Raw genomic sequence first — 26,371 nt, 5'->3', positions numbered from 1 at the left:
GAGGGCCCATCTACCCTAAAGCTGTGGAAAAAATGTGCAAACCCCAAATCCTCCTCAATAAAAATTTTAGGGTTAGAGAAACACACAAAACCAGGGAACACAGAAGCCCACAACCAAGGCAGCTGATTGACTACATTAAACATTTCTCAACCCTAGAAATGCTATAGAATGACAGCTATAACATAAACCCTCTCACTGATACTGGAGTGACTTAGTTGCCTTTTACCTTCAGCCTCAAAGGCCTTGAGGTACTAAGCAATAAAAGCCAAACCAAGAAAGCATCATGCTAAATTTCTACACTGGGAAGAGAGAAGTGATGTATTAGTCACGAAGTATTTATGATTTCCTGCATTAATGAAACCCTCTCCAAGATCACATTAAGAGCACAATACTACATTTTTCAAAAGTTTTAAACTTATTTTTAGTATAAAATATGACCTTATTTGAGAGAATAATTGTTCCCAACAATGATAAAATTTTATCATGAAACCAAAGTAAATACAAATGATACCAGAATGCCCTTAATCAATTTTCTTTACATAGGCTAGATCATAACTCCAGTGAACTTCCAAACAAAACAAATACGAACATAAAATAGAAAGTGCTTTAATCCTGGTCTTATTATTTTCTTCAAAATAAAGAAACATAGGCATTGAAGACAAACAGAAGCTATTTCTGAAGCATGCACAGTTTGTTTCATTCATGTGAATGGAGTATTTATAGCTCACAGTAATTAAAACAGTAGGACAAGTAGCAAGTACAAATTATTCTTTCATCAGTACACAGTTAAACAAGTCACTGCAGTGACAAAACAGAAACAGGCATGGCAAATTTAACTCTGAAGCTAGAATTCAGGACTGCTGGAGAGACAGTGCCACCTCTACCTCCTACACAGACATACACATACAGAGAGGAAGGAATAGTTCAGCTCCTTGGAGTGCAGATGATCAATACACAAAAGGCAGGCACAGAAAGAAATGAGCTGTTAGTTGAACTCATCAGAGCAAGACTGCTGCTAAGATTGGAATATAGAGAATGGAGGGAGGGAACCATAAATGCTTTGGACAACATGCTTACAATAAATACTTCTGTTGAAAAGTCATGCCATGATTTGATAGGTGCTGTTTACCAGAAATAATACCAAATCAGCTGCTCATGTCATCTCAGGCTTTTCAAGAATCTGCATTAACACTTAAACATTTCAAGTATAAAATCAACTCTCTCTGCCAGATGGATGCTAAGCATCCCAGGGAAAGGAGACATATCTGGAGTGGCCATGAAAACACTTAAAAGTCTAAATCTCAGAGGCCCACTTCTACAGACCCCTCTGCAAAGACTGCCTTAACCCCTGGCTCAGGCAATTCTTCTGGAAGTATGCTGCTGTTCAGATTTTCACACTCATTCAATGCACCACTCTTCTGCCTTTGCTTTGGCTGCTCATGAGCACACTCATCCCAGGGAGGGATGTGTTCTGCCTCACTACGTTGTACAAGCAAGGCTCCCTCTGAAGCTCTCACTACTCTATCCATTCCTATTATTCCTTTGTCCAGGAAGCAACATGTTTTTTTGGAAATGTATTTAAAATGGAACATTTAAAGGCAGTAAGACACCAACATACAAACTCATCAGTTTTCATTTTCATTTTTTCCTGTCTTCACATTTATGTGTAGCCCTTTACATCTGAAAGAAGAGAGTTCTACCCATCTTTTTCAGAAGCAGATTACACAGAAGTACACTGAACAGTAAACTGATTTATTTTGTTTACACACTACTATTATTCACCTTTTCAGTTACAGAAAATATTTCTCTTGCAGGAACCAAACTAACTAAAATCATCCCATATAGTAATTATTTGCAATGATCAAGGTTTAACATACAACATGTTCTACATACCTCATTGGACTGCTTCCCACTATATGACATTTTCTTGATGGCCACCACTTCATTGGTGCGCACATCACGTGCCTGTAACAGAAAACACAATCCATCACTTTCTTCAGGCCCTAGCTTTCCATAAGAAAACCAAACCACACACAATCATAAAATAATCTCTATTCTTAGTTAACTTTGCAGAGCATTAAACTAAAATATCTTCCAGAAAGTCTGACTGCTGCAAGAATTAGAAATTTCTTTCCAAAGTGAAAGATCACCCTCCTGTCTGGGAGGTGGTATTTTTCCACGCTCAGCATCCACCAAGTCTCTCCAGGACTCAAGCATTGTGACTTAAACTAAAAATCCCAGCTAATAAAAGTAGCTCTGATTCAAATAGAAGGGATTTCCCCTAAATCAACTTCTCTCCTTGCCCAGGTCCATTCCACATGAAACAGAAGCAAGGCTCAGCCACCCAGTTCCATTCAAACCATATGGAAAGATGTCACATGATCCACTGGACACAGCCACCAGTGTCTGGAGCAAGTTTCTCCCCAGTGCTCCAAAAATTAGCTTTTGTGACTTAAAGGAAGGCAGATGATACAGAGAGACATGGCAGCAACCCAAGTGACCCATCTTCAGATGAGACTTCTCAGTTTCATAGTATTGTTATTTACACTGCACCATAAATGTACATAGTTGTTCACACTTCAAAGGCAAACCTCCTGACTTCAGACAGCAACAATGCAAGGCAAGGAGCAGACAGGAAGCTTTGTTTAATTCAGCACTAAAGCAAGGGCTCATTCCTCACAGCAGAAGAGGCAGCACCTTGCAGGAAGGATGGCTCCAAATAAGACCCCAGATTTCCTCTGATAAGAGATTTCAGCAGCACAGGAGGGTGGTGGAAGAAAAGACCTCTGAGTCTCTCTGATAATAATGATCAACTTGGACATGAAGCCAAATGATACAAATCAGAATAATGTGAACCACAGTATTCACTGATGACTGATGAAAATGCTGATTTTTAATATATTTGCACTATCAAGCATATCCTACCAGAACATGGAGTAATGAAGTACTAGGGCTCTGCGTTTTGTGAAAAGGTTTTTCAATTATGTTTTAATTCTGCTGTTCATTAAAGAGATTCCCAGAATTCCTTGTCAGTCTTTATTTCAACTGGTTATGATAAGCTTGAACCAATACTGTTTTTACTTTTCTTTCTGTTTGAGGGGATCCTCTCACTGACAATACCTGAAAAGTTGGGTGGGGAGTGACTATTTTTGTTGTTTGGCACAAAAAAAGTAGCATAAAATTCTGACTCCTAGATCTTTACTGATTTGTGAAATCTCTGAAACATTCAACTGTGTCAAGAATTTCCAATAAAGCAGGGAAGCAAAATACTACAGTAAAGCAGGAGAAACTCAGCTTTAACAAAGGAGAGTAGGTTTTTTTCTGCTCCATCTGCAGTGTTCCAGTGTAGTAGGTTTCCTGTGTCAAGCAAAAGCTATTATTACACTGCAGAGCAGGGAGTAGGGTAAGGATAATACCAAAAATGATTCAGAGGTGCCAGACTTGCAGTTTCTAAGAAACTAAAACCATGAGGTGAACCAGCAAAATTCGTATCAATTATGAAAGAAAAAAAAAAATAAAAGGAAGTTTCTGCCATTGAACGATGCAACAGAAACAGACACAGGAGTAAGATCAGTATATATCACCCATTGGTGGGATAACTGCTAAAAGGGAAGGAAGATGGGTACAACTAATAGTGAAACACTAAACTCTATTTTAAATAAGACAGGGGAGATTTCAGGATTATATGCATTTTCTATTAGGTAATTACCCCCACATCTATTTATCAACCACATTTTTTGGTGCAGGCTGTATGCCATGAAAGCTGCCTGGAGAGAGGAGGCTTTGCATCAGAAAACCCAAGCAAACAACACCTGACAGAATTTGCTGAACATCTACAGTCCTAGAGACAGAGAACTGTTCTGGCTGACACCTCAGAAATATTAAAATCACAGAGTTTAATCTGTTTTTTTTTTAGTTTCCCTGTGAACTTGGGTAACTGAAAAAAAATTTCCTAGACAAAAGCCAGGAGGATGTGCAAGGCCAGCTCCCTTTAACCATCCAAATGAACATGCCTCGCTTTATGGCAGATCTGTACACACGTATATGTCCTGCTTTCCTTCAAAAACTCCACACAAAAGATCAACATCTGGTGACCAGAGTAGCTTCAGCATTGATACAGGCAAAGTATGCACAAAGGAAAAGTGGAGTATGTCATTGCCTTTAGTAATATAATTTAAAGCAGTTATTAGCTATAATCCAATATTATATTAATTAGAGAAAGTTTAATTGTTTGCAGTTGCAGAATCAAAATCTTGTTAAAGAAACTTAAGAAGTTTTATTTCCAGCTTTACAGAGGAATAAAGTATGCAAGAGATAGACTACCCTATGTTTTAGTTGTTCATGCTTATTTAATTCACATTGAATTTCTCTCCATGTTGTCTCTCTGATCTTTTGGGCTTCTGTTTGAAGGATGGGGCACATTGCATAAAACAGTTTCAGATTCAACATCTCAAAACCACTAGCAGTAAAAAAGATAAAACACTAAATTTACAGATTTAAACTTCCTAACACAGCAACAGCAATAGAATGTCTTTATCAGAAAACCTCTCTTGACAAAAATGAAGCTGCCACTTGGGCTGGGGTTGTGTGATGTACTGCTTATACTTGTCTTTATGCAAGTGCCAAATCAGAGGTACTTTCTGACAAAGAAGCACAATCCAAATGCCAGCAAGCAATTGCACTCTATAGTGAGTAAATACTGATCTAAAATGAACCGGTGACTTAAAATGGTGGGGGAAAAAGAAAAATAAGGGCTAGAAATTAATGGCCTCTGAGTTGCAATTGCTTTGGAGAAGGAGCTGGTAATGGGCCATCAGTCTTTACCACAAGGACAACGGCTCAGGCAGGCTACAGATACCCCATGGCAGCTTCCTGCTGGTGTTTGGGAATGCTCTTTGCTTCCAGCTCACAGGCTACCTGCAGCTGCATTATGGGTTTCCGTATCTGTGTGGTCCATGCATGACTCTGAAAAATACAGTGCTCCCAAAAACTTCCATAATATTTCTTCAATAATATTTCCACATAGCAGGAAGACAGATTTGTCAGTTCCCTCCCTTTATGTTCACTCCTTAACCAAAGTGAGCAAATGAGGTGAATTTAAGGCCACAGGTGAGTATTGTTTTGTTAGAAAACACTTCCTCCCCCAGATCTGTTCCCAGACAGTGGTGGCTCATAGTTTTAAGCAGGGAACAAAATTAAGAAGCTTTTCCTAATTAGTTCATCTGTGCTGCATTAAATTTGTGCTGGAAGGTTCCCAACATGGTCTGCTGCAATTATTAACACTGAATAGGCATTTCATAAAATAGTGACACAAATGGCTTTCTGAAGGAAAGCTGGCAGATTTGGCCACACCTCCTATAATTATAAACGTGAAAAGGTTTTCTGAGGAAAGTGTTTTTTAATGAAGGCCCCACAGTATTTGGTTAACACACAGCAACCTACACTGAGGTTGCCATGAGGATCCCACTGTATCTGAGCTATACAAGCAGCCTGAGAAAAATTCTGCTGTCCAGACGTTCATGTCAAGTAAGTTTTATGCAGATGGATACTGGGATTCTTGCCTGCAGTAAGAATGGATCTGACAGGACAAATGACAACAAAAGCACCAACACTCAGGTGTCAAACATAAAGAATGGCTTTAAGGGAGCCTCGGGGTATGCACAAAGGGGGAGAGAACTCAATTTCTTTCAAGGAACAAGAGGTGATAAGGAGATGATCAGATCAAGAGAACTGCATTGCTAGTCAGAATTTATGGAACAGAAGTTCATGTTTTAATTTGCACATAAATCCCTGCTTGCAACATAATGATTCACCTAAAAGCACCGGGCAAGGACCAAGTTTCCAGGGTTAGTTTGTTGTTATTTTTGTATGCAAACACCTTGCAGAGACTGCAACTTTCTTTAAGGACTGAGACCATACAGACACACGAGATAACATCTCTGCCCCAAACGCCACACAAAAAACGTCACAGTAGTTTCTTTTCCTCATTATGCTCAAAAAACTCTACACCCACAGCTTATAAAGAAACACAGCTAAAATTCACAAATCATGGTGCTACTTACAAAATAAACTGCTCCGAAGCTTCCATGGCCAATCTCTCGGAGATCTGTGAAGAGCTTTTCTGGATCTTCTTTAAAGAAGAGCTCTGCAATTTCGGGGTCCTTCAGGCTGCCCGCTCGGCTGGTTGATGGCATCCTGCTGGGCAGTCAGCCGACCGACTATCTGGGTTTAAAGTGCTGCTTCAACCCTTGGCTCATCTGTATGAATGGAGCCTCTTCAGCATGGATTACTGCAAGAAAAAGATTGCAATCCTTCACTGATTATCCTCTGCTCAAAGAGCCCGAAACAAGCCACAGCAAAGCAGCTTCCACTTCCTCCACAGCAAGCAGGCCTGGTTGGTGAAGCAACACACCCTGTGTGCTGGGGTAATGTCACAGCCTTACTGTGACACCAGTCAAGCTCTTCTCTAGGACAAAAAACAAAAACAAAACACAACATGAGGCGCATTTCATGCTCCAGCATCTGCTCGGTCACCTGCAGAGCGGTCACAGAATCTGATCTACAATGACAAGCAGCTCATCACCAATGAGTCCATATTAGTGTGACACCCTCCCTCTGAAGAGTTACACCAATTGTGTCCCAAAAAATTGTTTGGATTTTGTGATGCCTATCACAAAGTGCCTATGAGCACAGGATTACTTGCAACCCCTTTCTTCAGAGAAACAGCATCCAGAACAGGAGACACCCGATTCCACACCCATTGCTTCTCTTTCTCCTGTGCTTCAGCAGAGGCAAACACACATTTAAATTGTGATTGGCACATGAGACAATGGACAATAGGCCATTGGCAAACACTTTCTTCAGAGGAACTTGCAACTTCAGACACAACTGGAAATGTATAAAATTCTTTCTGTCCCAAATTCTTTCCATGAGTTTGTTTTCATTTACTGCAAGCTTTGTGTCTTGGAATCTATCCAGAATAAAAATATACTGTTAAGTTGTGCTAAAATCTTACTATATCTTTACAACAAGTGATGCCAAAAATCCGCTACAAATAAAAAGCTCTTTTCTTTTGCTCTTAAAGGGAGATATTAGGATTTCCTATCAAATCCCTGTAAATTATCACCAATAAAAACAATTCTGTCACTGGCAAACAGCTAATCACACATCTCGCCTCTTTCAAAAAAAAAAGCATTTGGCCAAGACTTGTACTATTTTTATTTCTATTTCATATCTCAAATCTGTTTTTTAAAAAAGTTGGGGGTCTATTTCCATTATGAACATGTGAAAGACAAACCTGAGTTTAAACAAAACATCAGAAGGCCCTGTCCATTTCTCCTCCCTTTCTGGACACTATAAACTCTATCTTTCTCCAACCCTCTAGACCATCAATGAATCATTTGTTTTCCAGTCCCTGCAGAGCAATTCCTGCAAGGATGGAAAAAGACATATTCCTGCATGTTTGTGCTCAGTGGTTCTCTTCTCTGGAGAGTTGCAGCATGTGGAAGTGCCACAGTCTGCCTGCTCCTTGTTAGAGACCTCCCAGCACTGCTGCAGAGCCTGGCTGTGATACAGACGAGATGTAAACTCCACAAGCATCTCGAGTTTTTCTGAGGAAGACATGCATGGGAGAGAGAATGCAAGGAAGGGAAGCAAAATCCAGCATTTTCCTCCAAGCAGTCAGCATTCAAAGAGATTTATAATGCAACCCAGAATGTGTTTCCATGATAGCCTGCTCTCAGGGGATAAAGAAAAGCCGACACTGAATCCCAGTGGTGGACCAAGTAGAAGAACATACACACACATCCAGAAAATATGCAGCTGCTCACAACTCTGCCACACTGCACTGCTGAGCACTCATACATTTCCTATCAATGCAGGATCACTGCAGGAGCCTTGGAACAACCAGCATCTGCACACAGCTGCCAGTGAGGCCGAGTGGGATGCACAGGAACGGGACTGTGATATCCCCACCTTCCCTTGCATAACACAATAACTAATACCGTGTGGGAAGGGAAATAATTAGCTCCAGCTCAGCTCATACCTGAAGCACACTACATTTATGAAAGCTGGAGGAAAAGTGGGGGGTTTTGTTATTTTTCTTTCTTTCTTATAAATCAACAATATTCCACTTGATTCCAGCTCTAGCAAGTACATAACACTGGAAGACAACTGTTTCACATTTACAACCCCTAACAAAACAATAGACAAAAAGCATGTCAGAAAAGGAAGAGAAAGGAGCTGGGGGAAGGAAGCTGATAACCAGAGCACACTCAGTATTATTGAAGGAATGTTTCTTGGATCGACAGTAATGATGTCATGTTCCATCTTTTAAGAAGCATCAGATTCTTACAAAAAGGACATTGTTGTTCAAAAGCAACTGCTGCAATCCCAGAATGCCCTTTTCCCTACATCTGTTAGTCAGAGGGGCTAGGCTTGGATAAACCTGCTAATATGGCCAAAAGTCACATGTCCCTGCGAGCGAGCGTGCGTGTGAGAGCCAGCACGAGGGGAAAGCCCTGTGCTCACAGCTGAGATGGATTACAGCCTTCTCCCCCTCCCCACCTACCCCCCATGCCAAACCAGCCACCAGACTCGTTCTTGGCGTCCTTGCTGAGCATGCCTCTGAAATGTCATCAACAGGAACATTTCTTCCTGCAGCTGAAACTCCTACCAGGCCCACTGACAACACACACAGGCGTGGGACGGGACAGAGCAGAAGTCCTCACCTACCACGATACACCTTAAAATACACTTTTTTCCCCTCTATTCCTGAGAGCATCAAGACAAATTTCATTATTTTTTTCCTTGGAAATAACTGCTGCTTTGAAATGCAAGAGGCAAAAACCATTTAGTATTAAAATCTATTAAACAGAATAGTCGAAAACGTGTACATGACACTGTGCTTATCATTTGATCTCCTTAGATGGAACAATAAAATGCATTCATGTAAATTCCATCCATAAGAAAGCTTTACACAGCCTCGATTAATGAAGTGTTCCCCATTTTCTGGATGCTACAACATTAAATTCCCTCAGTCCTCTTTACCCAGACAACAGGCATTGCCTGCCAAAGCCCAGCAGTGACAGCAGCAGAGCTCTGCCTCCTGCCTTGCAGTAATGATACCTGGATTCTGTGGAGAAATGGAAGGGAAGGCAGGAGATGTGGCAAACAAAACAGTCATTGCATTATTTCAAGTGCATTAAAAATACAGGCGAGACTTAACTTTAAAACAAAAAAATCAATCCTGCAACTAAACTGCACTGAAAATTAAATCACACACCGGTAGGCAGCTGGTTTTCTAAAGTACAGTCAAGTTGCACTTGGGTATTATACATTCTTCCACCACTGCAGTCTATTGCAGCTATACTGTTAAATACAATTGTTCCCAGTGGATGGGACTGATCACCTCACTTTAGCTCAGATCAGGTGGCTGGATCCTGGCTCTGGCCAAGGAACAGGCACTGCAAATAGGATACGGCACCCTCCAACTGTGCGTGACTACCTACAAGCCACCTTGCAGGCTACTAAAATTAGAAAAAATAAATTCAACTTTTTTTTTCTAGATGTCACTCATACAAAAAGAGAATCTTGCACTGCATAAACACGACTACCAGGACTTAGATCAACTTGACTCTTAAACAATAAAGTGGTGTAGGAACATGAGGAAGATTCAGAGCAAACCAGGGAATGACCAAGGCCCAGGACTGGCCCAGCTCTATTTCCACACAGTAGTCTGAACTCACTACACTTAGTGGCTACCATTACTGGTGTAAATTACTAACTACAGGCCAAAATGTTTTATCAAATTACTTTCATCTGAACAACTATCAGTTAGCAGAAACCGCATGCACACATCCACAAAAGTCTATGAATCGATGTTACATCCCTGTAATTATGGCTATATTAAAGGTACACACACACCCCTTGAACCTCTGACACAAGAAAGCTGAAGATGAGGACGGGATAAGACCTGTTCTCTTTGGAGTTTTCTGCCTCCTGCCATGTCATCTCAAGCTGAAGTTAAGACCCACCCCTGTGACTAACATCCCCTGGGATGCTGCAGAGCAGAACAAGCAAAGCTCAAAATGGTCAGCTGCCATATTTAAAGTGCATATTGCAGTCTTACACTACGGAGACCTCAGAGAAATTAAAATCTGTCCACACTACACTAAACTCTCTGATACCTGTCAGTGTCACAGATAACCACTTTCAGGTAGTATCAATCAATGTACTAAGAGAATGTGCTTAGCCTTCCCTGCAGAAGAGAAGGGAATCACACAGAGATTAGCACTTGTCTATATTATTTCTCAAGTTCCCATTCAGACCAACTCAGTGAGTGACTGTGACTAGAAGGTACTTGGTTACAATAACCATGAGTTACAGCAAAGCATTTTTAGTTCCTTAAGACGGTTCAAAAGTCTGCAGAAACCAAACTACACCACATGCTTGTAGATGATTAGCACTGAAGAGCACGCTTTGTCCCTACAAATGTCCCTATAAATTTCAAGGAACTAACACATCCAACAAGAATATGAGAACCAGAACTAAACAAATACCATGTGAGCACAAAATGGAAACAACAAACAGATTTCTGCATCCATCATCCCGTGTCTCCCCATTTTACTGGGAGCAAGAGCCACACACATTTCCACAATGGCTGTGGAGGCCAACAGGAAAGCTGTCCCCTATTACTGAACTATAAACAAAGTTATTTACAATTCGAGACATAAATCTTGTTTTATGTTATAGTCATCTGGTATCCCATACACTTAGCACAGTAACATCTATAAAAACTTCTCTTTGGTGTCAAATATAGTTACACTGTGTGTTTTTCCCTGATAGAATATATATGACACTTTAAAAACAAACAAACCAAGCAGGAGACCAGTTACAGCCCCTATAATCTTCACAGTTGACTGTCTAACAGCATAGACTAAAAAGTGAATATTCAACACAAAAAAATACTGGTTCTTTGCAGATCTTCTTACTCAAAGTAATAAAACAACAAAACCAACAACCCTCACAGCACTAAAAAACAACTCCCCACTACAACATAACTTTATTTAGAAACTGATATTTAGACTTTTTATTTAAAGAATCTGGATTGCTGGTAGTGCAAACAGTTGGTGAATCTTAGTGTAATTTTCTCTGGCATGATCTAATGCACAAGCATCAATTAAGATGGGAAATTCAGTGTCATCATACAACTATCAAAAATGGAAAAAGGGATTTTTCTCTTACTTGCATATGGGTCAGATCCATGGAGTGCATGAAACTGAGATTAAATTATCCTCTCAACACACTATTAAAAGTTTCCTGAATGGCTTCCAGATGACACTAAAAATTTCCACAACTATCCTAAATATGATAAACTGAAACTATTGAAAGAACTGATTTTCAATTTTTTTTTCTTTTACTTGCAATTACACCTAAAGTTAAAGCTAGATGGTAAAACACTTAAAGAAAGATTAGATTATAAGAGTTCTTAAAATAATGAATTTTAGAAGTTTCTCTGTAGTATTGAATACTTGACCTGAAAGCACAAATTCTTTTGGAAGCAGCAAACAAATCACTCCCCATTTCTATAAACTCAGAATAAAAGCCTGCAAGATAAAAAAGATGAAAGCACTCTAAGAAAAGTAAGAATTTAACCTGGAATGGGAAGTCGAAGTTCATGGGCAGGGTCAGTTCATGGGAACACAGCAGAAAACATGATGAAGGCCCAGCATCAGAAGAAATGAACAACCATCAGGCAGTGCTGATACATGTGATTTTAGGAATGATCCCACTTACCCCTGACTTAATTTGTGATCTGCATTTAAATCAGATCTTAAAATTTTAGCCTGATGAATTCTATGCATGAAGTTACCTTATCCAGAAAGATAAAGGGCAGGAATTACCTACTTCAGGTCCTATCACTTCATTTACTGTTTCCAGAAGCCAGGCACCAGCCAGTGGTGGGGCCTTTCCACAAGGGCACAGACAGAAGAAGTTCTGCTGGCTTCTCTGAACTTCAGGGTAGCTGCAGCCAGTGTGATATCGTCAGATTCAAGATTGTACCCATCCTTCTGCATAGCTCAGCAAACAGAGGGACTCACGTTCATCAAGTCCTTCATGGTTCCTGGGAAAGTACATTCCTGATCACTGCACATTTGTCCTTCCAGCAAGCCTGTCAAAACTATATACTCTGTTTTTTATTGCTTTGCATTTCTTCAAACCTCTTTTAACCCAGGCTCTGCTCCACCCAGTCAGTCTTTTTTTTTTTCCCTGTTCTGACAAAAGCAGAGTAATTCTCAAGGGCCTCAACATGCTCTGAACACATGGAAGAAGAGTTACTCTGCTCACAGCAAAAGGTGGCTGTTTCCTTGAATAGCTAAAAATCAGCTTCCTGTCCACCCTCAGTGACCCAGGCAGATGGCATCGAGACAGTTGTGTTCCAGTGACTGTCACAATGGAAGATCCATCAGCACCTCAAGCCTCCCAGAACAGACAGGAATTGTAGTCCCTTGAGTCATGCAAAATCCCATATCACAGATGACTCCTGCACTTGGCTAAGCTTTTCCCACCAAGCTAACATGTTATTTTTTCTCCTTCTAGTTCTGCATTTTGGAATTCTTCCTAGAGTGGCAATTAAGGAAAAAAAAAAACCCAAACCAAAACAAAAAGAAACCCAGAAATGAAACAAGGAAAGGATGAAGATAAAGCAAGGGGTATTTAACTTCTCCCATGCCCTGCAAAGGGGACAAAGGGCACTCAGGAACATGTCCCTTGGGATCCTGCTAACTTACTTTTACCACTTAGTCATGAGCTGCAGCTCAGACAAAAAAAAATGCTGACAAAGTAATGAACTTGCTTTACTCTTAATGATCTTAAAATCATTCTTTTCAGTACATTTGTTCTCCATACTGGATCCACCAGGGCTGTCAGTCATTAAGGAAAAGGGAGGTGCAGATGAATGACATTCTACAAGAAACTGTTAGAAAAATGTTAAATACTCAGAAAAATATCCAAAAAGCTGTCATCAAACTAACTATCCTAAAATAATGCCAACTACAAGCAGAACAAAACCACCTGGAATGGGATGAGCAAACTGGATTGTGGAAGGTACCTGTGGAGTATGGGAAGCCCACTGAGATTCTTCTCCACATTGCTTTTCACTCATGTACATGAGATGTTCCTTTGCTTTCTGCCTGTCTCCAGGGGAAGGGAAAAGACACAATCATTTCATTTCCAAGTGAGAAGATCCTTCTGCTGCCGAAGCCTGAAGCAGGTGAGATCTTAGAGCCATGCTGGACACTTCCATCACTTGCCTTACAGCAGCAAGGGCACTTCACATGGTCTCTAACCCCATGTACAGCTCTGTAACAAATTGCTGCTTCCTGCACAGGAACAGAGATCCTTCTCCACAGGAGTTCAGCAAAGAACAGGCATGAAACGCTGTCCCATTTATCTTTCACACTCCCTCACCTAGGTATTTCTAGAAGGAATAGATTAGAAGGATAAAATGAATCTGCACCTGGATATTACAGTGAATTCTTGCAATTTTTTGTCTGTGTGAGCATCTATGTTTGAACAGGCTTTTCTTCCCCACTCAGTACTTCTTTCTTCATCTGACAAGGAACAAGCCTACCATTCCTGTAAGATTCCTTTTTCAATTTCTTTTTAAAAGATTCTTGAGGAATAGTTCTATCCTGAAAAAACCTCTTTGCAGATTCTTTTTCCTTTCTGTCCCTGCTTTTCTACCTATTTTTTTCTTTTATTATACTTTTTCACAGAATAGCCTCAGGAAGACACTTTTATGTTCGAGCACTGCTTGCATTTCTCTTATACATGCACTTGTAGACTTCTGTGCCTTACTTTGATTTCCTCTCAAGATTCTGGCACTAAAATGTCCATCATCAACTCTTTGAATTACTTACCCCAGCACACTTTCTGATCCCACTGAGCCGTTCTGCTTGGGTGTTTACTTTCCAGGAATGTCACTAACAGAAGGGTCAGAAAGTTGCATTTCCCAAACCTTCACTGACAAGCCCAGGATTTGTGTTTCTGGGCTGGGTGTAAATATTTCTTTTTAATTATTTCTACAATCTTTCAAGTTTTCTAAGAATTTAAAAGATAACTAGCTGGGTAAGTGTGCTCTTGTGTTAAAGACAAGATATTCTGAACAAACAAAATCTCTTTTGACAGGTTTCATATGTCAATTATAAGCAAACACAAACATTCCTAATACTACCTGTACTCCTGAGCATACTAGTTTTGTTAACTGGCAATTTTTACAATGTCACTCACACCAAATCTACCACTGACCCTACCACTACAACATATATAAAAGACATTACTGATCCTGTTGAGAAAAATGAATGCAAAAAAGCATCTTTCTGATTTTTTTCCTACTATTTAAAACAGAATTTCCCACAAGATCAAAAATTATACCTAGAGAACAGCCAGCATTCATTTCTCACAGACCAATGCTATGAAAGTTCAAAAAGTGCTCACCATTCTTTGACATAGTCAACACTAACATTTCCTGGATGTCTTTGCTTGTGATAGTTCTGGTGCATTTATTAAGAAGGTCAGGTCTAAATTTAGTGATTCCTTAGGCTAGCAAAGCTATGAGGAAGGCAACTGGAAAAAATGAAATCTTCTGTCCCACTTCTTTTGCAATTCATTAAGTTCACAGTCATTGCCAACTCTTTTCCTTTACTAACATAAAGCATCACATTAATAAACATTTTGTGAGTGCATCACCTACAGCCAGCTCTCCATGGCCACATCTCTCCCACCAAGGAGAACATGTTATAACAGATCTAGTGTGGGAGATGCTGTGCTGGTAGCACACTGGCCAGGAAGAGGTTAGCAAGAGGCCAGTTGATGAGAGTCAATTAAGTCTAGAGGCAAAAATACTGGGAAACTCCAGCTGCCCATAAAAAAAATTGGTCAGATATCCTAATGGGACTTGAGTTTAAAGAAACCTTTTCTTGACCCCTAAGCAATTCTGTCCCAGAACAATAAATAGAGTAACCGTAAGCAAATGAGCTATTTTGGATTCAGCATAAATAACTCAAAAATAAGCTACTAAACCTCACAACATAGATAATTACCCTTGAGAAAAGAAGTAATTAAAAAGTGGCAGTATCACCATAGTTTTAGAAAAGAGGCCTGAAACGAAGCAATTCAAAGTATTTCTGGTCAATCAGTAAAAAAAAAGAAAATGGAGAAAATATTTAAATTGAGCTTACAAATGAATTCCCTGGAGTGCAAAAGAACTCCAGGACATGCTCCCTCTCTAGCAAGAAGCTGTGCCCAACCCTCCAGTCCATAGGTCAGATTCTTATTTGAGCAAGTATAAACCTGGCAAAACTGATGCCAATAGGAAGAACCTGAGGCAGAAAATAAAGCCAAACACAAGCAGAAAAATCCAGGGGAACTCTGTGAGATTCTGTAGGAACAATCATACAAACCAAGGTGCAACAGTGAGAAGCCTCAGGCAGTCACCCAGCCTGATAAAAAGCCACACAAGAGAACAAGGGAACAAGAGAGAAGGTAAACGACCTGCACAAAGAAGATAACTGGGTATAAGGTAAGGTGCTGTCGCAGACCAAGACAGCTGGTCCTTCCACAAATATGTAAATTAAACATTACTGACCTATGGGGACGAGTAAAAAGCTGCCCTAAAGTCTGACATAGCTCTAGAGTGACGTACAGCTTTTGTCACAGCTCCTGTCCCAGTAGCTGTTGCTACTCCCAACAACGGCTGCAGCCAAACTGAACAGAAGAATTAACTGAACTATTAATTAGTGGGAGCAACATGCTAATCACTTGGTGACTGTGCTACACTAAGAACCAGAAAACGAACCATTTATGCACTAGACAGTATGTCATTAGAAGAACAGAACGACTCAAAGGAATATTCAAAATGAAGAGGAAAAAGTACATAAAATTACTGTGAGAATTAGTCATAGGTGGAGAACCAAATCATCACCTCTGAATTGATACAGAACTAAAAAAAGTAAGAAGTCAGATAATAATTACATTACATTTTGAACAAGAGAAAAGGCTCTTGCAACCAGAGTGACCACAGATAATGTGTGGATCCAGCATAATATCTGCACTTCAGATCTGGATGGGAGGAAAAGATACACGAAATGTTTTATTTAGGGCAACTGACAGCATCCAAAAGTACACAGGAATCTTAAAAAAGAGTAATAATGAGCAATAAGACTGGAGATGAGAGGTCAAAAAAGTAAAGAACCATAAAGCACACATCTACTCTTAAACTGAACATAACTCAGGAGCTGAGCCTGCTGCAGAAAACTCAGCAGAAATGATTGCACAATTATGCCAAAGATAATGTCAGACTGTTTTATTTTTAAAAAACCAAGATGAAGAATTAATCAAAAAAATAATACAGAATTTCTGACAGTACTTGAAGAAGTCTCTGCTATGGTCCACTCCTGGAGATTATTCTTCATTCACATTTAGCAATAAAATGGAAGTACAATAAAAAAAGCCTTAGAAATGGGAAGTTGTAAATGCCTACCTAAAAAGACAAACTAAGCTTGAGAAGAAAAGGTGTAAAAGTTTAAAAGCATAAATAAGAAGGTCATGATAAGTGCTCAGACTTCAAAAACAAAGGGAGAAGCCATAAAGAGCAGCACATTTATAATAGTGAGAGAATTCAACAATCAAGGTACAAACAGCAAAATTAACCTGTAGAAATGACTGTGAGGCATTGAGCTCAAGAGATAGAAACACTTTTTAAACCAGACATTTACATGAGTAAGAGTAATCCACAGGCAGGTCAGGTAAGGTATTCCTGGATGCTCCTGGCACCGCTTCTGAAGCACCCAAGTTGTCACCACTGCCAGGGACAGCAGATAGGACCAGACAGGCGAGGTATCACAACCTGGATGACAATTCTTGTGTTGCTATTCTTCTAGGGTCAAACACCTTTTTATGAAAAAGGTCAAATTCTTTTAACACAGGATTTTAATACAGGATTACTATCATAAATAGAAAAAGAGTTTATTGAAAGGCTGCAGGGAAATAAGGAGAGGTTCTAGGAAGGTTCTTGTATGTGATGGCCCTTCAGCACTGGGCACAGGCAGAGAAGCCCTGTCAGAACAGATACCAGTGAAAGATTATTCTGTTCTTTAGGAGTGACCAACCCATTGCAGCACACAGACACTGCCAGTGCAGCAAGGATTTACAGCTGCTTACCTAGGTTTTTAATTTCAAGCACATTCAAAAAAGGGTTCAAACATATTTCAGCTTCAGAACAGTTTAAAGCCTTTTATAGCTGTTAAATCTGTGCTACCAGATTATCTGTAGCCATAAATGGGGTAGCTTTAATGAGCAATTATGACACATGTTTCTAGAGCCCATGAGCACCTCCTTTCCTGCTGGAATTCCCCAAAGTCATGGCAATTTGTCCAGTTTTACTCCAGCTCAGGTTATTTTTTTTTCCAGTCTTCACATGACCGAGCAGAACCATTTCCTACACAGCGCACAACAAGGGGAAGAGGCAAACAACCAAATCCAAACAAAAACAAATTTTAAAAAATCCCCTTTTTTTAATATTCTACCTACTTGAAGAAATGCCTCTCCACTGGTTTCTGCAAGGTCTGAATCCCTTCTCTTTATGCTTTTCACTTAAAACAAAAATTAGTTTTCAGTATGTATTAAGGTAACAAACATAACCTTTTAATTTGATGAGTTTTATCTGCTTTCATGGGGAAAATGCTTATTTCAACTAATACACAAAACAATTTGTGGCTCAGATATACAGAGTATGTCTCAATTGGATTGTTAAGATCACAGGACAGAAGGTCCAATTAAGTCCTTCTCCTGCTATTTTAAGCAACTTTATAATAGAATCCAATCATGAAATAATAACCAACTCCTAAGAACTCAAAGCCACTACTGTGATTACAAGGCTGCTCCAGAACCCCACTCCTATTCTGATTAGGAACCAATTTAAGATTAAGAACTGATTAAGACTGATTTACAGATTCTTACTGTGGGTTTACACTGCCTTACTCTTTTTCCCACACCAGCCTTAGTGTTTTAACAGTTTTCTTCCCTTTCAATACTGAGGGATAAGCACAAGGAGAGAGAGAATACTGTCCCCTTAAGCCTGTTAGCTGAAAAATGTCAGTTTTGACTCCCTTTATGATGCAGGAAAGAGAACTGACTTCACAGACCATCCTAACAGCCCTTCCCCACATCTGTCCCAAATGAAGCTTTTTTTTTTTAAAAAAAAAAAAATCCTCCACCACCATTTTCTACATCTGTTTATTTCCTAGATATATAGCACTAAAGTTTAAAGATCACCATGGTATCAAGGGATATATTCAAGTCTTTTGCATCTTTCCATTTCTAACTGATAAACCATATTTTTCTATTTCATATCTTTACACATAATAATGTGTCCTTATATATTCTGTATGCCATTATATACTTGCTACTGCATGACCATTCACTTTGCACTGTTCCATTTAGGTCTCCATACTGCAAATTCTCCAGCTCATTCAGCCCTGCCAGAGACTCCAGTCCTGGATTGACAACGTCCTCCAGCTCTGCACAGCAAATTCCATTGACACAGTCCTTTCACATGGACATCAAGACTAAAACACCACTTAAAACTGTCTGAAGACTGGACCTTATTATCAGCAAGGTAACAAGTTACCAGCAGCTTCCTTCCAGCCCACATTTCCTCACTAGGACTAACTCATTCTTACACCATTATACCACACTTGGCTTTAAGAAAAATCCAACATGCTGCTGTACCCTGTTCTGCCCTGACCCACACCTACATGGGATGGACTGTATGTCCATCCAGCCTGGACACTGCTTGCTCCATCAGCTCCCCAGCAACCCTGTTCTGTTGAGGATAATCCTCAATAACCCACCAGTCCCCAACCATGGGAAACACTGCAGAAATGTTTTTTCCATCAGAAGGTGTGGGTGGGAACGGAAAACATATCCTTGGTGCAGATGCAGAAAGAGATCAGAAGTGTGCAAGAACCACCATCCTCTCCACTCCTGTGCAAACAGCTGCCCCACATTCCTGCCTGACAATCCCCAGGATGCTCTTGCTCTCCAATCATCTTTCCCCAGCTGCTACAGCTGGGCAAGACCTCACCATCACCACTGCCGTAACAAACACAACAGCTTCTGGCACAGACTTCACCAGGTACCAGCTGCACTGCCCCAAATCCACCTAGACAAAGCACTAACAGTGGGAGGGGAAAACTGGTTGTGAGGCTGGGAATGAGTCCCACATCCATGGCTCATGATGGCCTTTGAGCAAGGAGGGAGGCAGAAGGCAGAGCAGAGGGCAGCAGCAGCCTGCTCCCATCCTTCATGCTCATGGTCTGTCCAGCCAGCATCTGTCCTGCACTTCCAGCAGCTGGATGGGAACAGAGACTTCCCCATCCTGGCACAGAAGGGAGGTACATGGCCTGTTTAACCAGAATTTTTGGGCACGTCTGCTGAAATTCCAAAACCCCAAAAGATTTATTGTAGAAGCTCTTACGTTGCTTTCACACAGGAACACACATTCTGGCAGCAAGAAATGAGACTGAAGCAGGAGAAGTTTGTAAGAGCCTGCTTCCCAAATTCCGGTAGTCACAGGTTTGCGTGCTACATTACAGCTGTTCTGATTGCTAACATCTCATCTCTTATGTACTTATATACCCATTACCATAGTAACCAAATTCCTTAGAACATAACATGCAATTTTTGTATCTGGTGTATTAGAACAAAATTATTAAGGTTACAAAGGCAAGCATTCCAAAATTAGAAAGTGTCAGTATTCAGACTGCCATCTCCCTTGCCAACCCATCTTCTTTTGCTGCCTCCCTCCCTCCCTCTCTCCCAAGTCACCTCTCCTGCAAACTTCCAGCTCCAGTTCTCCATCAGCTCCAGCTCCTTCCTCTCTGACCCCTCTGCAGTCCCAGCTTCACTGTACTCTAACCTGACATATTCTTCTCTCTCCCCTCTCATCTGACTTTTGTATCTCCTGCATTCACACCAAGCATTTTCCTCCTCCACACTGCTTGAGCACTCTCCAGGAATGATTCACTGAACACAGGACAGATTCCTGACACTCTAGGAACTGGAAACAAGAGGAGCCTCTCTCGCAGGAAAAAGTCCTTCTGATCTCTCATAGTCCAGGGCTGGAGCATCTTCTGTTCTCCAGGGATAACTGCCTGCTCAGCACCAGGAGTGACTCAGGAACAGTCAGTGCTGGTTCACTCTCTTACCGCCATTGCACTGCAAAGATGGGTCCCACTAGGGAATAAGCCCCCATTTAAGGAAGTGTTTGGCAAATACAGTCTCCATCTTGATAGAATTTAACATAAACAAATTAAACTTTATACTTTACCTGCCTATAGCATTATTTTATACACATAAATATATTACTAGGAGGAAGATACATGCATGGAATGCTTAAATGTTGTGTTTTCCCTCAACCTGCACCTGCAAGCACTGTGGAGTCAAGAGTTGAATCCACTGCAGTGGAACACACCCAGAACATTCAGCACACCTCTCCTTAGAGGTTTCCTAAAAAGTCCATCAAACCACAGACTTAGACACCCTTCTGATTGACTGCCTCTCCACTAGAGAAAAAGGCTGAGTTGATACATCATTCTGCACACACAGTAGGTAAATAACTACATCTTTTGTCCAATAACCTGCTTTAAAAACATTATCTGTCTCTTTTCTGGTTTGGCAGTATTAATTGTCCTATAATGTCCTGGGATGAAACAGGTAGGTCAACATCTGCACCTGAAGCAAATAACTTGGAACTACACTTCATAAACACGGCCCACGAAGCAGGTTTAATGCCCAAACTTCATTCTACCTGTGTTAATTCTTACTTATGAGTATTTTTTTAAAATTTTTTCTGGTACACCAACTCTTTAGCTCTCAAGAAATGCAGCACTTTTTTTCTGGCCTGAAGAGAGGAGGAAAGAGCTTAAGTTACTTGTATGTAACTACTAAGTGCTACAGCATTTTAAGGCTGGAACAGAAATTTCAGCTCATGTAGAAACACATCCATCCTAAGTCTGACAGAAAACTGTAATCAGAAACTGGTCTATTTCAACAGCACAAATCCAAACACCTCTATATTTCACAGGTTCTTTGTGTGCTCACACATAAAGCCACTTAATCCAGCTGTTCTCAGCAATCATTCACGAAAGCAAATGAACAAAAAAGAAATAATCAGCAACCATTTCACTTCTACCCTTTAACTGAGGGGAACAATAATTTGACTGCTTCAGTCAATGGACAAAACTATTTTCTGTGCATTTAAACAGAAGGTTAATTGAGATACAGTGGAACCAGCTCTCATACTTGGACTTTCTGAAAACAAGGTTGTGCTGCCTGTTTCAAGGACTTTGGCCTCATCTTCTTCAGGAACTGAGGCAGGAAGATGCCAACAGGTGACTTTTCCAAGACTGAACTGATCTTCAGAAGACATAATGGAATAGTGTTGCAAAACAAAACCCAATTAAATTAATCTTGTTTTTCTCCTTAAGCATTCCTGCTAGCAGGGAGTGGGCTGGAAGGCTGTGTCCTGGCCTGGGCCATGCTGGATGGCAGCACTGGCTGCTGCCAGGAGTTGCTGAGCTGAAGGCAATCAGTGATTTGGTCCAAGCTAAACCACGCTGCTCAGAGCCACACAGTCATGCCATCTAATGAAGGATGGGAGCTGGAGATGATTAAAGCTACTACTCAAAGCAATAACCACACAGCACAGCTGGAACAGGACTGAGCTCTATGGTCTGAAGGGCCTCCTTAAAATGATCTGCAAATATGCGACAGGAGAGGCCTGGCTCTAGCAAGACATGAAGAAGCAAAGCATCAGGGAACAAGGACAGCCACCAAACAGTGGCATGAGGGATCTTGCCAGAGAGGTGTTAGAAATTTTCAAAAATCAATCACCTGCTGGTTTGTTTTGGTGCTGGGTTTGTGTTCTTTGCTTTTTTTTTTTTTTTTCCCCTCAGAAACAAGGCTTGATATTCTTTCTCCATTTTCATTTTGGCAAATGGACGACTCACATCACACTCCTCTTACATGACACCTCCTAAAGAACCTCCCATTCCCCTGGAGAATTTATCAAACGTTTTTAGACAAAGCAGGAGAAGTTGGCTGCATTAGAGCTTCAATACTGGAGTGATAAATCTTTGCAGAAGAACAGCTAAGTTGGTGAATAACAGAATCATGAGCACTAACACCTTCTGCCTTGAGACTCTCAGCCTGTCTCCAGTCAGAGAACATGGGGGCCAAAGGCTGTCTGCTCCAGTGGCTGTTTAGAGGTAGATGTTATCAAATTCCTTCCACATCTGTTTAGATTTCAGGAGACAAGCACCTACATCACACAGAAAAAAACTTCACATCCTTTTGTCAGCCAGCTCTCTGAAGGGTTGCAGAGAAAGGAGCTCCTCACCCCAAGAGGCTGCCTGTGAAGGGCACAGGTAGGGTGTAACAGCAGAATAATACAGGAAATTTTTGCACTACTGCAGTCTGCACTGCACTTTCTCTAGGGATAAATAAAATTCCGATCTCCACAATCTCCATGGCTGTCAATCTGACACCTTTTGTGAATACTAAATTCACACATACAAAGAACTTTCTCCTTTGTAGGTTTTGAAACATTTCACACGCAGTTTCCTACTGGTAACGGAACAAGCAGCGTAATTTCATACCTGGCAATTTGAAGCCTCTTCCAGCAGTTTGGAATAATGGTTTATGCCTTTTGTTTGCCAGTAGGAACAGACAAGTAAGAGTAAAAAAAAAAAACCAACTGCAAAGTTTCAAGCAACAATTCCTGTATTAGAAGAAGAGCTATTTTCTGACTGCTTCTGTTGGCTAATAAACAAAGGGAATTTCAGGTGTCTATTTTATAAATTCTAAGGGTCTTGGATTTTTGGACTGGGAAAGTAGGACAACCTCCTGATACCTTTGGCAGATACACCCCTAACAACCAACCAGCAAAAAGCAAGAACTGCTCCCTCATCATGCATGCAGCTCAACCGAGCAGCCCAGCTGGACAGGGAGCTACTGAGAGCTCAACAGGCCATGCCAGAAAACACTATTTACTTTTTGGACACAAGCTATAAAGAGCAACCAAGAAGTAATTAAGGTTCTTGAACACAACAGGGCAAATAATATCAGCTCCAGCACTGCTCACTGCCCAGAAGTTCTTAGTACATCTGGACAGCTTCTCAGAGACCACCAGCCCATCCTCTCACTATCAGTACTCAGTTTAGACCCTCCAAAAGCCTCTCTGCAGATTATTTTGCAAAGTCATTCTGAATGAGTGAATATCTAAAGCTCTAGCCTGAAAAAGAATAAACCTATCCATTTTTACAGGAACTGTATTGCTCAGTATAGCTAACAAGCTGCATGAGAGCCAACTGCTGCCAGGCCACAAAAGGGCTCCCAGAAAAAGGACAAATTCCAATACATTCTTAAATTAATATAATTCTAAAGGCTTGAATAAAAATCATCCTGGTTTTATCAGCCCAGCAGTTGGTTTTGGCTGCTTCCCTGACCCTGGCCAGGGCCCAAAAGTAATCCTGGTGGAAGGCTGCTGCTAGTACTACCTTGATATCTATACAAACACCTCAAGTGTATGGGACAGTTCCTCAGTAGAAATTCACATAAGCATGTCAAGAAGCCACTGAGTACTGCTCATTTAAATATCTCCAAAATAATCAAAAAACAGAGAAAGGTTATATTAAAAGATAAATCATTTCTGGAACAAGGAATACTTGGATTTTCATAAAGTGCCCCTATATTTGCATCTGGCACAAAACATACATCCCATCCTCCAGCCAGGCAGGAAGGAGTTGTTTTTGAGAACTTGATAGTAAAAACTGAAAAGAAATAACTCTCCTTCTCTCACTCTCTTTTTCTATTAAGCTAATTCCTGTTGTATAAAGTCAGCTTGAAAGCTCCTTTCAAAGAAAAAGGGGGAGGGAGGAGAGGAAGAATCAGATCTGCTTGTTTTTTGGATTTGACATTCAGGTCTCGTCGCCCTGTTTTGTTTTCCTGGAGGACACGGCGGTGCAGACCTCGCAGAATGATGACATCACACCTGAAAAAAAGCAAAACCCAAACAGGAGGGAATGAGCTCTCCCTCAAACGAGCTCAGAACACCAGCTCTGCTTCTGGCTGGTACCTTTTGGACAACTCAAAACTCAGTGGGTCTAGGGGGGTTACCAAATATTCCCTTCAGACCCCTGGCCCATGTGAGCAGCCCATGAAAATGGGAAAGGGGTCAGTCCTGCTTCTTTCCAGGCCAGGCAAAATCAAGTTAAAAGTTGTTTAGCTACTGTTGCCCTCTAGAGACACCTTGAACACTACATTGTTTTATGCCTGTTTATACCTGTTTTATTGTTGGTTAGGAGTTACACAGCCAAGTGGCTTTTAACATGATGTAATAAAGTAAAGTACAGCATGTTTAAGTCACTCAGTAAACTGGAAGCTGCTCTTTCTGAAATGTTTTAAAGTTATTTTTCTGTACAAGGTAGACATTCTGAGCAGTAGCTATCTTGAAGAGGAAGGAGCCATGCTGCACCTGAAACAGAAGAACTGCTAGATGTGCATGAATGAAGAGTGCAGCACCTGCATAGGATAAAAACACACCTCTTGTGGTGAAGAGATGTCCATACCTTGTCTGTATTTATTAAAACTCAGGAAAGGCCTTGCCAGAACGTGTATTCATTGCTCCACGTCACAAGGAGATTTACCCTTCATGTAATACCTGAACTCAACACATTGACATGATTGGCAAGCTCAGAAATAATAGGTTTTAAGTGAGAAATACCTGCCAAATCTTGGAAGAAAATCTCCATTTAACACACCAAACTAGATAGCACATGACCACTCTCCTTGCTTCTAACAATTTATGACTTCATTCTCACAACAACAAAAAGCAGGAAAGAAACAAAGAGAATTACAGAAGTGGAAGTTACTAAATATTCAGTGGTCACATGGTTCCATTTATAGGTATTGAACAGCACAATGGTGACAAAGCCTTTGATTACTTTTGCTGTGATTTTTTGGTAATTGAACAGGAAACTAAGAAGATTGCCATCTCTACCTCATCTACAAGCTCAATTCAGACAGAACACTAATAATTCCTCAAAGCAGCAAAACAAACCTAGCCTTGCTATTAACTTAGGGACAATGCTCCAACAGGAACATCAGCTAACCAGGGGCTATTCTCAGATTTAGTCCAGAAAAATATTTTAAGATATACCCTCACAGAGGATATCTCATTACTCCACAGAACTCAAAAGTCTTGTTATTACTATCCATTAAACAGCAGGAAAAGGTTCTTCATCCAGAGGGTGTTTAGGCACTAGAACAAGCTTCCCCAGGGAAGCAGTCACAGGCTGAGAGTTCAAGAAGCGTTTAAACAATGACATCAGGGACATGGTGGGATTCTTGGGGCCACAGAAGTTGAACTCTGATGATCCTTGTGGGCCCCTTTCAACTCAGAATATTCTGTGATCATCAACCTTGAGAAATCCTCTCATAACAATGGTTGATTTCAGATCAACAAATGGCTTATTTCAGATCAAACCCAGTTAGATTTCTGTAAAGTAGCTGATGTTTTCTATAGAATTTGACTTCCAACTCTGAAACACTAAATGCATTCCATTGTCTTTCTAAAGATCTCAATCTCCTGCTCCAGTGATTAAAAGGAAAATGAGACAAGCTACTGCCTTTAAGGAAGCATCAAAAATAGGTGATAACTCAAATCCAACATGAATTCTGCTTCTAAGTTTGAAGTCTGAGCTATGTTGTCTCAGATGGGCACAACGGAGCGTGCCAAATCCTGTTGGGTTGACTCTGGAGACCAGTCAGGACAGTCAGACAATGACCATCTCTGTAATTTTCTGTTTACATATTTACAGAATGTATTTAAGTGGTGAGACTGTATGTGTCATGTCCTTAGAAATGCTAATCACAGGCATGAAATCACATACAGAAAACCCCTAAATCAGCAGGTACTCATTGCCTCCAAACCAGAAAATGAGCAGACAAGTAGAATCACAACTCACACCATCCTTTCCTTCCACTCATGCTGCTCCGTATCATCCTTGTTTCCCCAACACCTATGTAAATAGCTAGGTAAATTTTGCAACAGGCATAATAAACAGGTACGAACCACTTCAAACCAGCACAGGTAACATTAGTTTCAAAGCTGAAAGCAGCATTTGGAGAAAGCTTGCTAAATTTCACACTCCATGTCTGTGGCAACATGGAACAAAAATCCCCCAGAAAAACAAGGTCCCAAAATAATGAGCACTTTCACACAGGTACTCAGATTTCAAGGTTTTAA

General features: G+C 40.6%; 1 protein-coding gene across 1 annotated transcript in view; it reads right to left on the bottom strand.

Annotated features, from left to right (window-relative positions):
• Nucleotides 1–26,371, bottom strand: part of TAOK1 (TAO kinase 1) — a 63,395-nt gene that overhangs the window by 28,036 nt on the left and 8,988 nt on the right. The window contains exons 2-3 of the mRNA XM_086859312.1: nucleotides 6,063–6,289; nucleotides 1,894–1,965 (exon numbers count right to left, since the gene is read on the bottom strand). Coding sequence (XP_086715438.1) covers nucleotides 1,894–1,965; nucleotides 6,063–6,194 — 204 coding nt within the window. The 5' untranslated portion in view covers nucleotides 6,195–6,289. The remainder of the gene's footprint in view (nucleotides 1–1,893; nucleotides 1,966–6,062; nucleotides 6,290–26,371) is intronic.

Source organism: Cyanistes caeruleus, chromosome 21, assembly GCF_971803275.1.
Source record: "Cyanistes caeruleus chromosome 21, bCyaCae1.hap1.1, whole genome shotgun sequence".
Lineage (NCBI taxonomy): Eukaryota > Metazoa > Chordata > Aves > Passeriformes > Paridae > Cyanistes > Cyanistes caeruleus.
Note: the sequence above shows the minus strand (reverse complement) of the source record. Positions and strands in the feature narration are given on the sequence as shown.